The 18614-nt window shown below is 46.4% G+C and overlaps 1 protein-coding gene across 1 annotated transcript; it reads left to right on the forward strand.

Moving 5' to 3' along the window:
* The first annotated feature begins 2343 nt into the window (after positions 1–2343).
* Positions 2344–11528, forward strand: LOC144591088 (uncharacterized). Its single transcript, XM_078395409.1, has 3 exons — positions 2344–2431; positions 7753–10527; positions 10582–11528. The coding sequence occupies exons 1-3, from the start codon at positions 2344–2346 to the stop codon at positions 11526–11528; spliced, it is 3810 nt and encodes a 1269-aa protein (XP_078251535.1).
* Positions 11529–18614: the final 7086 nt, after the last annotated feature.

The following is an 18614-nucleotide window of genomic DNA, read 5'->3' on the forward strand; positions in this document are numbered from 1 at the left end:
CAATTTCCCTCCTGGGATAAATAAAGCTCTATCGTATCGTACTAACTCCTGCATGTACTTCCAAACTATTTTGGTTCAATTGCAAACCCCTACTTCTTCGGTAATCAATGTACAAATGCAAGAGTGTATTCAATTTTGGGAGTCCCACAAACACTGTCAGTACATCAAAGCCAGCTTACCCAAAAGAGCTGAAAGCGCAAAGGCAGTAATCCATAACTCTTGAGCAATATCTTTAACACCGTCGGAAATATATTCTTGTTCCCAAAAGCAACGTTTAAAATAATTCCCCAATTGTTCCAATCTATAGTCCAAAATGGCAACTTTAAATCCCGAATATACTGTATATACATGTTTTAGTGTTGTTTATTATCATCACATGTGTTAAAGTTCGAATTCTACTAGACAGACACCAATACCATAAAGTGGTAAAATATCAGTCTTTATCACGCCAGCGGGAGTGGGAGAGCTGCAACTAGTATGCTTGCATATTACAGCCACTCGAAGACCCCACTCACCCACAGAGTGTTTGAGCAGCATTTTTATACACCGAATACAATAGTTTTTTAGAAGTGATAACAGAACTAGACACCCCACCCAGTTGGTCTTGCAAGAGGATAGGAGTTCAATGAATCATCACCCACTATCAGTGGCCATTGTCCGAGGTCATTAATTCAGTCTATTAACATAAACACATCTTCCTGGTGCTCAACTTTATGGTGATTGTAAAGGGGCTCATTCTACTCTGTGCTCTTCCTTTGTATCCGTTTCCTGTCCTTTGTAGTTTAGTTTAATTTAGTTTAGAGTTACAGCGCGGAAACAGGCGCTTTGGCCCACCGGGTCAGCGCTGACCAGCGATCGCCGCACACTAACACTATCGTACACACACTAGGAAGAATGTACAATTTTACCAAGTCAATTAACCTGCAAACCTGTAAGTGTTTGGCGTGTGGGAGGCAACCGGAGCACGGGGAGATAACCCACGCAGGTCTTGGGGAGAACGTACAAACTCCGTACACACAGCACCCATAGTGAGGATCGAACCTGGATCTTTGGATTGTAAGGTAGTAACACTACTGCTGTGCCACTGTGATGCCCTTAACCTTGTGTCTTACCTCACTGTACCAGCACCTGTCTTACACATCCCATCGTGAGAGTAAGTGATATTTTGGTACCTTACTGTGTTAGTACTTATTGTCTTACATATTGCATCGCAACTGTCTCTGACGCCTTAAGCTGCATTTGTACACAATGTCTTAACTCTTCACCCATCTTGCCCAGCAAAGTCACCACGTTTACTTTTTCCTCCACTTTGTTCTTTTGGTGACACAACTTCCGGTCGCCTGACAACAATATAGGATCTACTCTATGGCTGGTAAAATTGAACCCACTTACCCGATTAGGAGCCACATTGTTGACGATTGTCCTGTGTCAGACCTTGTTGGCAGCGCAAAATGTTGGAGAGAATTTTATGTTTAACCTGTACCCTGAATCTGGCATTCACATAGGGTGTAGCTGTGCTCTTAATTACGGCTCAGTTAGGAACAGACACAAAGAACATCTCGTGGAGCTGTGGTGCATTTCTCAAAGAAGTCGGTTTATGCAAGGGTTTAACAGTGTGCACGGGCAAACACTCTGAGAGAACACAGTGTTTCAAAGCTACACATCACCAACTGCATTTTTTATATGCACGCGACATGACAGTTTAGTTTAGAGATACAGCGTGGAAACAGGAGGAGATATGACTTTTTTTGCCTTCCATCACAGAGGAGGTGCCTGGAGGAGTCACTGTGATGGTTGTTTACGTTAAACTTATGTAATTGTGTGCTTTGTGTTCTTTACTGTCATGACTGTACGTCAGCGACATTTCATTCAAATTTATTTTGAATGACAATAAATGTTTCAATTCAATTCAATTCGTATGTTGGCCTCTCCATCATGCAAGACCTTAGGTCAAAAATATTGCAAACAACTCATCTTCTTTGTAATTTGCATAATTTACTACGTCAAATTTCCCCCTCTTGGTAGACACAAAATACTGGAGTAACTCTGCTGGACAGGCAGCATCTCTGGATAGAAGCAATGGGGATGCAAAATATCACCCACTCCTTCTATCCAGAGATGCTGCCTGTACAGCTGTTACTCCAGCATTTTGTGTCTATCTTCAGTTTTAACTAGCATCTGCAGTTACTTCCGACACCATCCCCCTCTTGGTACTTGGCCACATCTAAGGAAGCCATATAAATAACTAATCTAATATATATCTGGAACTCAGCTTGTTATATTTTATTCCGCTTTCTGTTTCAGGTCACTGGTGTTTCCTGAGTGTCCGCTCCCAGTTCAACAATGAGTGAGATCTTGCAACTGGCCACTCTGGGCCGTCCTTTCCAATTGGGAATGCTGTACGACTGCCGATCGGACACTCTGATCCCAGGTACTGCAATGTCATCACACAAATCAGTATGGTCAATGCGGTGTCATACGTTCAGGTTGCCAATCTTACCATGGTGACTTTGACTCTGAGTTTCAGTGCAGTTTCCCGATGGGATAAGGATGGTTTGCAAATTAAGTTGCTGAACCCTGGGAAGGCTGATTTACAATATCATTGCCAGATGTTGCATTTTGGGAAGTCAAACGAGGACTGGACCTCAGAGCGCCATGAGGAACATGGTAGAGCAGATGGATCCAGCAGTACAGGTACATATTTCCCTGAAAGTAGCATTACACATAGATAAGGGGGCAAAGGATGCTGTTGGTACATTGGATTTCACCAGTCAGGTTACTGAAAACAGAACATTGGACACAAAATGTTAGAGTAATTCAGCAGGTCAGCCAACATCTATAGAGAAAAGGAGTAGGTGCTCATTTTCTCCGGAGATGCTGTCTGACCCGCTGAGTTACTCCCAACTTTTTTTGTGTCTATCTTCTGTTTAAACCAGCATCCGCAGTTCCTTCAGACACATAGAATTGTGTCTGTTATGTTGCAATTGTACAAAACATTCATGAGGCCACATTTGGAGTACTCTGAAGGAGAACTGGTCACTGTTCGAGGAAGCATGCCATTGAGCTGGAAAGAAGCAGAGATTTACGAGATGTTGCTAGAACCTGAAGGCTTTGGCTATTGGACAGGCTAGGACTTTATTCCTTGGAGCGCAGGACACAGAAGGGTGGTCATACAGATGTGTTTAAAATCATCAGGGGAATAGATAAATTGGACGCTCAGAGACATTTCCCCAGGGTAGGGAAATCAAGAACCAGAGGACTTTGGTTTAAGGTGAGAGGAGCCTGATTTAATTCGAAGCTATGGGACAATGTTTACACCCGGAGGGTGATGGGTATATGGAATGTGCTGCCAGGGGAGGTAGTTGAGGCAGGTACTCTTACAGCATTTTAAACACACTTGGACAAGTCCATGGATAGGAAAGATTTTGAGGAAGATAGACACAAAATGCTGGAGTTACTCAGCGGGACAGGCAGCATCTCCAGAGAGAAGCCATTCCTTCTCTCCAGAGATGCTGCCTGTCCCTCTGAGTTACTCCAGCATTTTGTGTTTATCTTCGATTTAAACCAGCATCTGCAGTTCTTTCCTTCACAAGGTTATGAGAAAATGGGCTAGCTTAGATAGGGCATGTTGGTCAATATGGACAATTTTGCTCTATGATTATTAGACAGAATCTGGTAAAAAGTACACTGGGATCACCTACTTGCAAGTTACTCCACATCTGGTTAGTGGGAGTCAATCAGGGCCAATGTGTTCCCATGGCAGGTAAAGGTAAGGACAGCAATTCAAAAGTACCCCAGTTATTAAGGCGTAATGGAGGTTGGATATAAGAAAGCATATGATAGGAATGGAAAAGCATTGCACATAGATAGGGGGGCAAAGAATCTGTTGGTACATTGGATTTCAGCAGTCAGATTACTGAGAATAGAACATTGGACACAAAATGTTAGACCAGCTTAGATAGTGAGGGAGGATTTCCCTCTGGATTGTCCAAAGTGTCGTGGGGGGACAAACTTGAAAAAGTGATTTGTGTAGGGAGGGTGTCTAGGTTAAGGAAAATCACAAGCAGATTAGGTTATATTAAGGGCGGGAGGGTAACCAGACAACCAATAAGGCCCAGAAGGCTGTGAACCATTGCAGCAGGGTCTTGATTAGTTGGCCAGGCGGGCTGAGAATTTAATACAGAAAAATACGAGGTGTTGCATTTTGGAAAGTCTAACATGGATAGGACCGAAACAGTGTATGGTTGGACTCTGGGGAGTGTTGTAGTGTAGAGTGGTCTGGGAGTGCAGGTGCATGGTTCCTTGAAGGTGGAGTTGCAGGTAGTCAAAAAGGCTTTTGGCACATTGGCCTTCAGCAGTCAGAGGATTGAGGATAGAAGTTGGGAGGTCATGTTGCAGTTATATGTGATGTTGGTGAGATCACATTTAGAGTATTGTGTTCAGTTCTGGGCACCATGTTATAGGAAATATGTTGTCAAGCTGGAAAGTGTACAAAGAAGATTTACAGGGATTTGCCAGAACTCAAAAGTCTGAGCTATAGGGAGAGGTTGAGTAGGCTGGGATTCCATTACTTGGAGGGCAGGATTACTTGGAGATGCAGAAAAGACCTTATAGAAGTGTATAAAATCATGAGAGGAATCGATTGGGTAGATGCACAGGGTATCTTGCCCAGAGTAGGTGAATTGAGGATCAGGGGACAAAGGATTAAGGTTAAAGGGAAAAGATTCAATAGGAATCTGAGGTATAACGTTTTCACACAAAGGTTGGTGGGTGTGTGGAATGAGCTGCCAGAGGAGGTAGTTGAGGCAGGGACTATTGCAATATTTAATAAAGTTTGAGAGGAACATGGATAATACTGGTTTGGCAGGAATATGGCCAAACACAGGTTGATCGGACTAGTGTACCTGAGACATGTTGGCCAGTGTGGGGAAATTGGGCCAAAGGGCCTGTTTCCAAGCTGTATGAATCTATGACTATGACTCCAAATTGAAAACTGTTCAAGGAGTTAGAACAAGTCGGGGGTTCTGAAATTAATTGCTCTTATCCGTATTTAACAAAGAGAAGCACATGGCAGAGAAGTCAATTATTCTGATAGTAACATTCTAGGACTTTATTATGAGAAAGGATGTCTCACTGTCACAAAAGTGAATAATAATGGCCAGTTGATGTATCTGAGAGGCAGTGGGAGATCAGGGAGGAGGCAATTTGGTCCCAGACTGTGGTCACAGGTAAGGTGCCATCCTCAGCATACCAGCCAGCATCTGCAAGAGAGAAGCCGTTAATGTTCCAGGTCAGAGATTACTCATCAGATCTGCGACAGGGCGAAAACAATCTAGATGCAGAAAAGACATGGCATGGTGACATAGCCATAGAGCTACTGCCTTACAGCACCAGCGACCCGGGTTCCATCCTGTCTACGGGTGCTGTCTGTACGGGGTATGTACGTTCTCCCGTGACCTGCGTAGGGTTTCTCCGAGATCTTCAGATTCCTTTCGCACTCCAAAGACGTAGAGGTTTGTAGGATAATTGGCTTGGTGTAATGTGAATATTGTACCGGGTGTGTGCAGTTTGGTAGTGTTAATATGCGGGGATCGCTGGTCGATGCGGACACGCTGTTTCTGTGTTGTATCTCTAAACTAATCTAAAGGTTTGAGAGGGATTGAAATGACAAAGAGAATATCTCTGATAGAGTCATAGTCATAATGTGGAAACAGGCCCTTCAGTCCAACTTGCCCACACCGGCCAACATGACCCAGCTACACTAGTCCCACTTGCCTGCGTTTGGTCCATATCCCTTCAAACTTGTTCTATCCGTGTACCTGTCTAACTGTTTCTTAAACGTTGGGGTAGCCCCAGCCTCGTCTACCCCCTCTGGCTGCTTGTTCCATATACCCACCACTCTTTGTGTGAAAAAGTTACCCCTTAGTTTCCAATTAAATCTTTTCCTCCTCACCTTGAACCTATGGTCCCCTGGTCCTTGATTCCCCCACTCCAGGCAAGAGATTCTGTGTATCTGATAGGGTTGGGACAAAGAATATATGTGGGATATACTAGAGGACAGAGGATCTAGGGGGATAGAGGAACTGAAAGAAATTTGCATTAGGCGAGAAATAGTATTGGGTGGACTGATGGGACTGAAGGTTGATAAATCCCCAGGACCTGAAGGTCTGCATCCCAGGGTACTCAGGGAGGTGGCTCGAGAAATAGTGGATGCATTGGTGATCATTTTCCAATGTTCAATAGATTCAGGATCAGTTCCTGTGGATTGGAGGATAGCTAATGTTATCCCACTTTTCAAGAAAGGAGCAAGAGAGAAAACAGGGAATTACAGACCAGTTAGCCTAACATCGGTGGTGGGTAAGATGCAGGAGTCAATTAACATGGATTTATGAAAGGGAAATTATGCTTGACTAATCTTCTGGAATTTTGTGAGGATATGACGTAAAATGGATGAAGGGGAGCCAGTGGATGTCATGTATCTAGACTTTCAGAAAACCTTTGATAAGGTCCCACATGGGAGAATGGTGATCAAAATTAGAGCACATGGTATTGGGGGTAGAGTGTTGACATGGATAGAGAATTGGTTGGCAGACAGGAAGCAAAGAGTAGGAGTAAACAGGTCCTTTTCAGAATAGCAGGCAGTGGCGAGCGGAGTGCCGCAAGGCTCGGTGTTGGGGCCGCAACTATTTACCATGTATATTAATGATTTGGATGAAGGAATTAGAAGTAACACCAGCAAGTTTGCAGACGACACAAAGCTTGGTGGCAGTGTGAACTCCGAAGAGGATGTTAGGAGGTTGCAGAGTGACCTGGACAGGTTGAGTGAGTGGGCAGATGCATGGCAGATGCAGTGTAATGTAGATAAATGTGAGGTTATCCACTTTGGCAGCAAACACAAGGAGGCTCATTATTATCTCAATGGAGTCAGGTTAGGTCAGGGGGAAGTGCAGCGAGACCTGGGTATCCTTGTACACCAGTCACTGAATGTTGGCGTGCAGGTACAGCAGGCAGTGAAGAAAGCTAATGGCATGTTGGCCTTCATAACAAGAGGATTTCAGTATAGGAGTAAAGAGGTTCTTCTGCAGTTGTATAGGGTCCTGGTAAGGCCCATGTGGAGTATTGTGTACAGTTTTGGTCTCCTAATTTGAGGTAGGACATCCTTGTTATTGAGGCAGTGCAGCGTAGGTTCACGAGATTGATCCCTGGGTTGGCGGGACTGTCATATGAGGAAAGATTGAAAAGACTAGGCTTGTATTCACTGGAGTTTATAACGATGAGAGGGGATCTTATAGAGACATATAAAATTATAAAAGGGCTGGACAAGCTAGATGCAGGAAAAATGTTCCCCTGTTGGGGGAGTCCAGAACCAGGGGCCACAGTCTTAGAATAAAGGGGAGGCCATTTAAAACTGAGGTGAGAAGGAACTTTTTCACCCAGACATTTGTGAATTTGCGGAATTCTCTGCCACAGAGGGCGGTGGAGGCCAAATCACTGGATGAATTTAAGAGAGAGTTAGATAGCTTTGGGGGCTAGTGGAATCAATGGATATGGGGATAAGTTGGGCACAGGTCACTGATTGTGGATGATCAGCCATGATCACAATGAATGCCCTCCTCCTGCACCTATTTTCTATGTTTCTGTTTCTAACCACAAAACACAGAGAATGAATCTACTGAATAAACATTGTTTTCTTTGATTAATTTCTACTGGTTGATCCAATTTTACAGTTTTGATCGCTGTTTTATTCTATAGGTGTCACCTTGTGGGACTTACAGACACTGCAGAGCAACCTTGATGGTCATGATAAGCCCAGCACCGAGTTTCACATCATTGCATCAGACTCCATGGAGAGGAAAGCCGCTGCCCTCAATGTGTCAGGGTCACTGAAGGTGAGTCTCCTGGGTGGGTTAGTGGAGGTGAAAGGGTCGGCAAAATATCTCAGTGACACAAAGGAATCTAAGCAACAAGCACGAGTTACCCTTCAGTACAAAACAACAACCAGGTTTGAGCAACTGACGATGAATCACTTAGGGAGACAGAATATTACCTACCCGGGTGTGTTTGATGAGGGCTCAGCCACCCATGTCATTATAGCAGTGCTCTATGGGGCCCAGGCCTTCTTTGTGTTTGACCAAATGGCTTCATCAGCAGAGAACACACAGGATATTCAGGGTAACATGGAGGCAATGATTAAACATCTCCCTCAGATTGCGATTCAGCTCGAAGCCACCGTAAAAATGACAAAAGAACAAAAGTCTCATTCTGAGAAATTTAGCTGCACCTTTTATGGGGATTTCTCACTGAAGAACAATCCCACCACCTTCAAAGATGCCATCAATATCTACAGAACACTCCCAACCCTCCTCGGCCCAGGTGGAGAGCATTCAGTGCCCATCACTGTCTGGCTCTATCCTCTCAATAAACTCGACTCAAAAGCTGCCCAGCTGGTGAGGGAGATCAGCGTGGGACTGGTCAATCGCTGTCAGAGTGTCCTGGAACAGCTCAGTGAGGCCGTGATGAGGTGCAATGACTTGATGAAAGAAAGTGTCGCCGTTCAGTTTCCTGAGATCAGGAATAGGATACTGCACTTTCGAGAAATGTGTCTGGAGTACACACTAGTTTTCCAGGGGAATTTGGCGAGGGTTCTGCCATCCATTCGGAGCGGCAGGGTGGAGGAAGGATTACTGGTGAATATACTGAAGAACAGGGAACAGTCACCATTCAAACACCAGGCACTGACCACGTGGCTGGATGACAAGGAACGGGAGATGAAGGTAGTGAGACGTTACCTCAGCGGATTTAAAGATGTACCAATTGTGAAATCAATGGGCGAGTTGGATGACAAGTTGATGGATCTAGCAACAGATTATGTTGTCTGCTTCACATTTACAACATTACATCGGGAGGACTTCTACCTGTCAGAGGCAAAAAACCACCTCCAATCTCTCACAGCTCAGAACATGCAGGTACCCAATCCTGCTGACAGAGCCTGTGCAACAGGACACAGCGAGCACTGGTTTAATTCACGGTCTGTCTCGCAGAAAATGAACGAGCTATTCCGATCATTCCTGGATTTTGCCACAGCCAATAGTGCAGATGAGAAAGTAAAATTCCTTGTTAGTTCTGTGCAGAATGACAGCAAAGTGGGAGCATCCATTTACCTGTATGAGAGAGGGTTTCTGGAGAACCAGTGCTTTGAACCCCCGTCACAGCTAGAGATACCGACGGTTAGTGGAACAACTCATGACAGTGTGACGCTGCAGTTACAGCCACCAAGATGTGGTGCCGGTAAGGTTGTGGGCTACAAGGTAGAATACCAAGTTAGCCAGCAGGAGGAATGGACAATTCTGGACACACCTGATCAATGCCACTCCTTCACAATACCTGGGTTACAGCCACACCAGGAGTATCACATTCGATACAGAGCAGTGACCAAGGTAGGGGTCAGCAAGGCTAGTGAGAGCTACAAGAGCTTCACCCGGCCGGCAAGCCCACCTGGTAATCCGGTCTTCCAGGATTGTTCACCCAATCCAACACTGCACTGGGACAGACCAAGTCAGATTGGAGCTGATGTTAATATAATTCGATACAGCATTGAATATAGAGAAGAACCGTTAGCTAATTTCAACAAGAAAGGTGGATCATGGGAGGAAGTTAAGACAACAGACACACAATGCTCCTATCGTTTAGAGGGACTGAAACCCACGACTGTCTACCGAGTCCGGGTGTCTGCTGAGTGCAGAAAAACAGGATCTAGTGCAGCAAGTGAGGAGGTTTCAATAAAAATAGAAACCACATCAGTCAGAATAGCCCAGAAACTTCTCAACGACACTCAATTAATATCCAAAGGAAACCCTTCCATTTACAAGCTCAAACTACAGAAGGAGGTAGCTGATAAATCCAAACAGCTTATGAAATGCTCCGTTGGAAAACCCACCACAAAACACACAATGAAGACAATTATGGTTCTGGGAGCAACTGGGTCAGGAAAGACATCCCTCATCAATGGAATGATCAATTATATCTTGGGTGTGGAATGGGGAGACAACTTCAGATACAAGTTAATACGGGAAGAGACAGGAAAATCCCAGGCTGAGAGTCAGACATCCTCCATCACTGCCTACCAGCTCCATCATCAGGTAGGATTTAACATCGATTACTCTCTGACCATCATTGACACGCCAGGATTCGGAGACACCAGGGGCATCAGCCGGGATCAACAGATCACTGAGCAAATCCGTGAGTTCTTCACTTCCCCACAGGGTGTTGATCAGATCGACGCCGTGTGCTTTGTTACTCAAGCCTCCCTGCCTCGCCTGACTCACACACAGAAATATGTCTTTGATTCAATTCTTTCTATTTTTGGCAAAGATATTGCAGAGAACATTCAGATCCTGGTGACGTTTGCAGACGGACAGCTTCCCCCCGTTCTGGATGCCCTGAAATTAGCTGATATACCGTGTCTCAAAGACAAAACGGGTCTGCCAGTACACTTCAAGTTTAACAATTCAGCCATTTTTGCCCAGCGTCCAACCTCTGGAAACTGTGGCAACGAGTGCAGATCCAATGACAGCGGAGTAGGGGGAGAGAACGATGATAACTTTGATGCAATGTTTTGGAAGATGGGAGCAAACAGTATGAAGACATTCTTCATAGCTCTGAACACAATGGAAACCAGAAGTTTGAGTTTAACGAGAGAGGTTCTGAAGGAACGTAAGCAGTTAGAAGTTGCAGTGGTGGGTTTGCAGATTCAGATCCGAATTGGTCTCGCCAAACTGGAAGAACTCAGGAAAACGCAACAAGCTCTGAACCAACACCAGACCGAGCAGGATGCAAATAAAGATTTTGAATATGTGATTGATGTTACAATTCCAGTAAAGATAGATATCAGCAGGACTGGTACTTATATAACCAACTGTCAGAAATGTTTCTTTACCTGCCATTATCCCTGCGCCATTCCTAACGACAATCGTAAACGTTGTTGTTCTATAATGGACCGAAAAGGGAACTGTACGGTCTGCCCGGACAAGTGCATCTGGAAAGTTCACTTCAACCAAAAGTACAAGTTTGATTATGTTACGAAAAAGGAGAAGAAGGCATACAGTGTGCTGAAAGAAAAGTACGAGAAGGCCTATGGTGCGAAGATGTCCCAGCAGAATATTATGGAAACACTTAAGCATGAGTTTGATGAGGTTGAGAACACAGTTCTGGCGCTGATTGAACAATTATCGGGCAGCATTAGACGTCTTGAAGAAATAGCTCTGAGGCCAAACCCATTATCCACCCCAGTTTACATTGACCTCATGATTCAGTCTGAGAAAGAAGAGGCGAAGCCTGGGTTCATGGAGCGAATTGAGAGACTGAGTGAAGTAAAGGATCGGGCAGAGTTAATACAAAAGGTAGCAAATAATGAGGGAGGTCCAATGGTTGGGAAAAGTGCTGGAAAAAAGCCAGAAGTAATATTTTCTAATGTGAAACATTGGTTCACTCCCAATGTAGAAGATAAACATGCCAACTGTTCCCAATAGAGGGTGCAAATTTTCACTCAGCCCATAAACAATCCATTGTTCTAATTCCCCTTCCTTCTCCTGCTTCACCTTCCCACAGCCTCTCACACCACACCTTGCTTCCTCAATGCTGCCCCACCCTCACCCGCTAGCTGCCACCCCCCTGGTCCGTGGCTTGTCACTACCAGGCGCTACTTGGAGTGGCTTCTCATCCAAGTACCACGTCAGTACTTCAGTAGAGCCTGAAGAATCTATCCACAACCCTTCCCGTTCCACGTCCCTGCGCGGAAAGCTCACCTAAATCACAGCGCCCATTTCTTCACGAGACAGGCTATCCCCAGCACCAGTTCCTAACCATCTTCCCCAACCCCTGGGTACAGGAACAATGGTGGAGACTTTGAAGCAGGCAGGCAGAGTGCAGGTTTGCAGGGACCGATTGAAAATGTTTGTGTAATCTGGTGCCTGTTGTTCGGCACAGAGCTTGAGGGTAGAGGGGGAAACATTGTACGGTCCTGGACCCAAAACTGCTCACAATGCGCCAAGTGCGATCTGACCAGCACCTTTCAAAGTGTGAGCATTACATCCTCGTTTTTATATTCTAGTCATCTCGAAATAAATGCTAACATTGCGCTAGCGATTGAACTTGCAAATTAACATTTTGGGAATTCTGCACCAGCACTCCTAAGCCCCTTTGCACCTCCGATTTCTGAATCCAATCCCCATTAAGAAAAAAAGTCTACGCCTTATGGTCTACTGTTAAAATGCATGACTGCACAGTTTGCTACACTGTTTTCCATCTGCCTTCCAAAAAGAGAAGCTCCGATTTCTGCACTCGCACATTGAGCAAGGTGCACATTTGAGCAATGGGGAGACAGATGGTTGAGAATTGACATCTCCCTGATCTGCAGATGGTTCCCTGTGAATGAGCTTTTATGAATGAATACTTGATTGTCACATGTGACAAGTCACAGTCAAATTCTTTGCTTGCATACCCAAGGTATGCAAATAGTTGCCTATAAAGGGCGCTTACAAAGTACCCGTGCGGCAAGTCCCCCCTTGTCCCCACCCCCCTCACGGCGGTCCCCCCACGCCGGGTCCTCCATTGTTCCCCCCCTCCCCCTCATGGCAGTCCATGCACGCCGGGTCCTCCATTGTTCTCCCACCCCTCATGGCGGTCCCCCCACGCCGGGTCCTCCTTTATTCCTTTCCTCGGCAAGTCCTCACTTCCACATGGTCCATCCTCGTCCGTTGGTCAACGCCATCATCGACGGCTGCGCGGACCTCTGCTCTTTTGCCGCTGGGTCCCCTCTGGACATCTCCATGGCACCGACCCATGCATTATCCATTGACTTGGCCTCCACAGCCTTCTGTGCCAATGAATCCCACAGATTCACCACCCTCTGACTGACTCCACACCACCACATACAAGGACAAAGTTTTACCAGAGAATGAATACTCACCTTGTACCAACAGAGCGTTAAACACGAGAACCAGTGTGATCACCAAGAATATGGCCAGGTAGAATCTAACCAAGCTCTGGGATGGGGTTCAACAAAATAAATCACCTTTGCTTACCCCTTGTAGATTTTAATTTAAATGTCTACGATGCAGAAAAGACTTCCCTTTGCATCTATCATGTTTTTGATTCAATTCAATGATTCAGTGATATTTTATTGTCACGCATCTAGGTACAATGAAGTTCTTTGATTTTGGTGTACAATCCGTCATCACACAGCAGACTTCTCATTTATATTTTGTATTCCACCAGGTGGCGCCACCAGTACTGGCACTGGCTGCCTCGCCAACAGTCCATTTGTCCTTTCTAATGTTTTTATTATTTTAAGTCTGTGTTAAAAGTAAGTTTCTTGGGGGTTTTTAATGTGGGGGTGAGGGGGCGGGGAGTTGGGGGAAACTTTTTTTCAATCTATCTCGGTCCCCACTACGGCCTAACATCGAGGAGTTGGCGGCCTATCCTGGAGACCGGCCCGGCGCTTCATGCCGCGGGTGCGGCGCGGACTTTAACATCACGGAGCTGCAATCCTTTGCCGAGGATCGACTGTGGAGAGCTCCAACCTCGGGGCCTGTGGACTTTAACACCGTGAAGCCCGCGGTCTCTGGTAAGAAGAGGCCGACTCGGGAGCTCCATGCTGGGGAGTGTTTCAACCGTCCCGACGCAGGGAGTTTCGATCATACTGACGCAAAGCTTCAGACAGTTGGCAGCGGCGACTGCGGATGGTTAAACACCCCCGACTGCCGGTGAACACAAAGAGGAAGCTGATTGAACTTTATTACCTTCCATCACAGTGAGGAATGTGGAATCCGCTGTGGTGGATGTTTATGTAACATTTTATTTTATGTGGCTGTGTGTCTTGTTGCTTTTCACTTAGTATGGCTGTATGGTAATTTCACTGTACCTTAATTGGTACATGTGCCAATAAATTGATCTTGAAATCCTGGGCAATACACAAAGAGTCTGCATGTTTCTGGCTTCGACAGACTTTCAGAAGTTCTTCGTCCTGTCTGAGCTTCTCACAGCGGTGAACCAGGGCTGTTGTTGCACGTGCATGGAGCATAATGCACAGTGGCGCAGCGGTAGAGTCGCTGCCTGCAGATCAACCATATTTATCCCTGTCTATATAACCTTCACCACATATCGTATGCATGATACACATTCCACTATGTAATCCAGTCCAGTGTTTAGGTAGGACGGGAGTCACTGATATATTCAGCTTGTTGCTTGTTCCCTTGCTGGTTAGACTGTAAGCTTAAGCCAGGAACTCAACAGTATGTATTGCTCACTCTGCATGGGTTTAATAAATGCTTTATGGTTCACTGAATACTTTGTATTGGATTGATTACAAAACACTGCCTTGCAGCACTTGCAGCGCCAGAGACCCGGGTTCGATCCTGACCACGGGTACTGTCTGTACGGAGTTTGTACATTCCCCCCGTGACCTGCGTGGGTTTTCTCCGAGATCTTCAGTTTCCTCCCACACTCCAAAGGCGTACAGGTATGTAGGTTAATTGGCTTGGTATAAGTGTAAATTGTTCCTAGTGTGTGTAGGGTAGTGTTAAAGTGCGGGGATCGCTGACTTGGTGGGCCGAAGAGCCTGCTTCCATGCTGTATCTCTAAACTAAACTAAACGTGGACAACCCGAGTCTCACAGAAAACCTGGGTCTCTGGCGCTGTAAGGGCTGGAAGGCTGCAACTCTGCCGCTGCGCTGCCATTACGCTTTATTGACCAGTTTTTTCTATCTTGCTTCCCCACTATGCATTTTTATTTTGGTTAAACGGATCAAAAACTACTCATCTTCCTTATAATTTTCAAATGTCCTACATCACGTCTGGAGAGATATTTATCCACACAAGGAAACCAGAATGAGAGATCGTGTGAACAGTAGGAAAGATGTTGTCAAGCTGGAAAGGATACAGAGAAGATTTACAAGGATATTGACGGGGTTAGTGGGTGTGAGCTGTAGGGAAAGGGTGAGCAGGTTGGGACTCTACCCTTTGTAGAGCAGCAGGATATAGTGTGATCTTGTACAGGTGTATGAAATCATGAGAGGTGTAGTCTCTTTTGCCCAGAGAAAGTGAATCGGGGACCAGAGGACATAGGTTTAAAGTGAAGGGGAAAAGATTAAGAGGAATTTGAGGGGTAACTTTTTCACACAAAGGGTGGTGGGTGTATGGAACAAGCTGCCAGAGGAGGTAGTTAAGGCAGGGACTAACCCAACATATAAGAAACGTAAAGTACACTGGAGTGAACGGAATGCTATCATACGCTGATAAGGTAATTTAACAAGTGTGGAGTAGGGGCTTGTGAAGCATAAACGTCAACTTGGGACAAATGGCCAGCATCTGTGCAATAGACCTTTGCAACTTGGGCTGCATGATGGCGCAGTGGTAGAGTTGGTGCCTTACAGTGCCAGAGACCCCGGGTTCGGTCCTGACTACGGGTGCTTCTCTGCACGGAGTTTGCCCTGTGGCCTCCATGGGTTTTCTCCCACACTCCAAAGACGTGCAGGCCTGTAGGTTAATTGGCCTCGGTATAATTGTAAATTGACCCTAGTGTGTAGGATAGTGTTAGTGTGCGGGGATTGTTGGTCGGTGTGGACTCGGTGGGCCGAAGGGCCTGTTTCCACGCTGTATCTCTAAACTAAATTAACTAAACTAAACTAAACCAAACATGGACAACCCAAGTCTCGCAGAAAACCTGGGTCTCTGGCGCTGTAAGGGCTGGAAGGCTGCAACTCTACCGCTGCGCTGCCACACCGCCTTGTGGGACAATTTTTCTTATCTTGATTCGCCACTGTGCATTCTGTTGGGTTAAACGGATTAAAAACTACTCATCTACCTTATAATCTTCAAAATTTCCTCTATCACGTCTGGAGAGATAGTTATCCACACGAGGAAACAGAATGAGAGATCGTGTGGATTATAGGAAAGATGTTGTCAGGCTGAAAGCACACAGAGAAGATTTACAAGGATGTTGCCAGGCCTAGAGGGTAGAGAGTGAGTAGGTTGGGAAACTATTTCTTGGAGAGCAGGAAGATAAGGGGTGATCTTATAGAGGTGTATAAAATCGTTCGAGAAATAGTTCGGGTAGATGCACAGAGTCTCTTACCCAGAGTAGGTGAGTCGAGGATCAGAGGACATACTGTACGTTTAAGGCGAAGGGGAAAAGATTTAATAGGAATCTGAGGGGCAACTTTTTCACGTAAAGAGTGGAGGGTGTATGGAACAAGCTGCCAGAGGAGGTAGTTGAGGCAGGGACTATTCTAACATGTAAGAGATAGTTGGACAGGTACATGAAAGGACAGGTTTGCAGGGATATGGACGAAACGTAGGCAGGTGGGACTAGTGTAGCTGGGACAGGTGGCCATGTTGGGGTGAAGGGCCTGTTTCCACACTGTTTCCAGTACTCCTGTTACAAAGCCTTCAGCAGCAATCAGCAGCAGCAGCAATCAGCAGCAGCAGCAGCAGCAATCAGCAGCAGTAGCAGCAGCAATCAGCAGCAGTAGCAGCAGCAATCAGCAGCAGTAGCAGCAGCAGAAGCAGCAGCAATCAGCAGCAGTAGCAGCAGCAATCAGCAGCAGTAATCAGCAGCAGTAGCAGCAGCAATCAGCAGCAGTAGCATCAGCAGCAGTAGCAGCAGCAATCAGCAGCAGTAGCAGCAGCAATCAGCAGCAGTAGCAGCAGCAATCAGCAGCAATCAGCAGCAGCAATAGCAGCAGCAATCAGCAGCAGTAGCAGCAGCAATCAGCAGCAATCAACAGCAGTAGCAGCAGCAATCAGCAGCAGTAGCAGCAGCAATCAGCAGCAGTAGCAGCAGCAGAAGCAGCAGCAATCAGCAGCAGTAGCAGCAGCAATCAGCAGCAGTAATCAGCAGCAGTAGCAGCAGCAATCAGCAGCAGTAGCATCAGCAGCAGTAGCAGCAGCAATCAGCAGCAGTAGCAGCAGCAATCAGCAGCAGTAGCAGCAGCAATCAGCAGCAATCAGCAGCAGCAATAGCAGCAGCAATCAGCAGCAGTAGCAGCAGCAATCAGCAGCAGTAGCAGCAGCAATCAGCAGCAGTAGCAGCAGTAATCAGCAGCAGTAGCAGCAGCAATCAGCAGCAATCAACAGCAGCAGAAGCAGCAGCAGTAGCAGCAGCAGCACCAAGCTGTGTTGCTTGGGAAGTAGTGTGTGGGGATTGTGTGGGGATAGTAAGGTGTAAGACCTGTGTGATCTCCCGGACAAGTTTCGATCCCCTAGCTTGGGGTCGGAGAGGAATTTCCCGGATTTTTTCCCAAATTGGCCTGGGTTTTTTATCCGGTTTTTCGCCTCTCCCAGGAGATCACTCAGTTCTTTTGGGTGGGCGGTTGGAGCGGTTGGAGTAGCGGCCGGGCGGTAGGTTTAGTAACCGAGCGCGGGGCTTTGTTTGGAGAGTATGACTGCCAGGGCAGTTTTTTTTTCTGGGTGTCGGATGTGGGGAATCTGGGAGTCTGATAGTCTTCCAGACATCCACATCTGCTCCAGGTGTGACGAGATGGAGCTCCTAAGGGACCGTATTAGGAACCTGGAGCGGCAGATTGATGACCTCCGTCTGATCAGGGAGAGTGAGGAGATTATAGATAGGAGTTACAGAGAGGTGGTCACTCCTAGACCACGGGAGGTAGACAAGTGGGTCACTGTTAGGGGGGGCAAGGAACAGAGGCAGGGACTAGGGAGTACCCCGGTGGCTGTACCCCTTGGAAATAAGTACTCCTGTTTAAGTACTGTTGGGGGGGACAGCCTACCTGGGGGCAACGACGGTGCCCGGGCTTCTGGCAAGGAGTCCGGCCCTGTTGCTCAGAAGGGTAGGGAAAGGAAGAGGAGAGCAGTAGTAATAGGGGACTCTATAGTGAGGGGGTCAGATAGGCGTTTCTGTGGACGCAGTCGGGAGACCCGGATGGTGGTTTGCCTCCCTGGTGCCGGTGTCCGGGATGTGTCTGAGCGTGTCCAGGATATCCTGAAAGGGGAGGGAGAGGAGCCAGAGGTCGTGGTACATATAGGTACCAACAATATAGGTAGGATAAGGGAAGAGGTCCTGAAAGGAGAATTCAGGGGGCTAGGAAGAGAGTTAAAAAAAAGGACTTCCAAAGTAATAATCTCAGGCTTACTGCCTGTGCCACGCGATAGTGAGAATAGGAATGGAGTGAGGTGGAGGATAAATACGTGGCTGAGGAACTGGTGCAGGGAGCAGGGTTTCAAGTTTCTGGATCATTGGGACCTCTTCTGGGGGAAGTATGACCTGTACAAAAAGGACGGGTTGCATCTGAACCCGAGGGGAACCAATATCCTGGCGGGGAGATTTGCTAAAATAACTGCGGAGACTTTAAACTAGTACGGTTGGGGGGAGGGACTCAAACACAGATAGCTAATAGGCAGTGTGTGAGGCAGGAGGCAGAAAAGGGAAACACTCAGACCCAATATGTAGGAGAGAAAGAAGGGAAAATAAATAAACTGAGAATAAGAAATGATGGGTCCCTTAAATGTGTATATTTTAATGTTAGGAGCATTGTAAGAAAGGTGGATGAGCTTAGAGCCTGGATTGACATCTGGAAGTATGATGTTGTGGCGATCAG

This window comes from Rhinoraja longicauda, unplaced genomic scaffold (genome assembly GCF_053455715.1).
Source record: "Rhinoraja longicauda isolate Sanriku21f unplaced genomic scaffold, sRhiLon1.1 Scf000563, whole genome shotgun sequence".
NCBI lineage: Eukaryota > Metazoa > Chordata > Chondrichthyes > Rajiformes > Arhynchobatidae > Rhinoraja > Rhinoraja longicauda.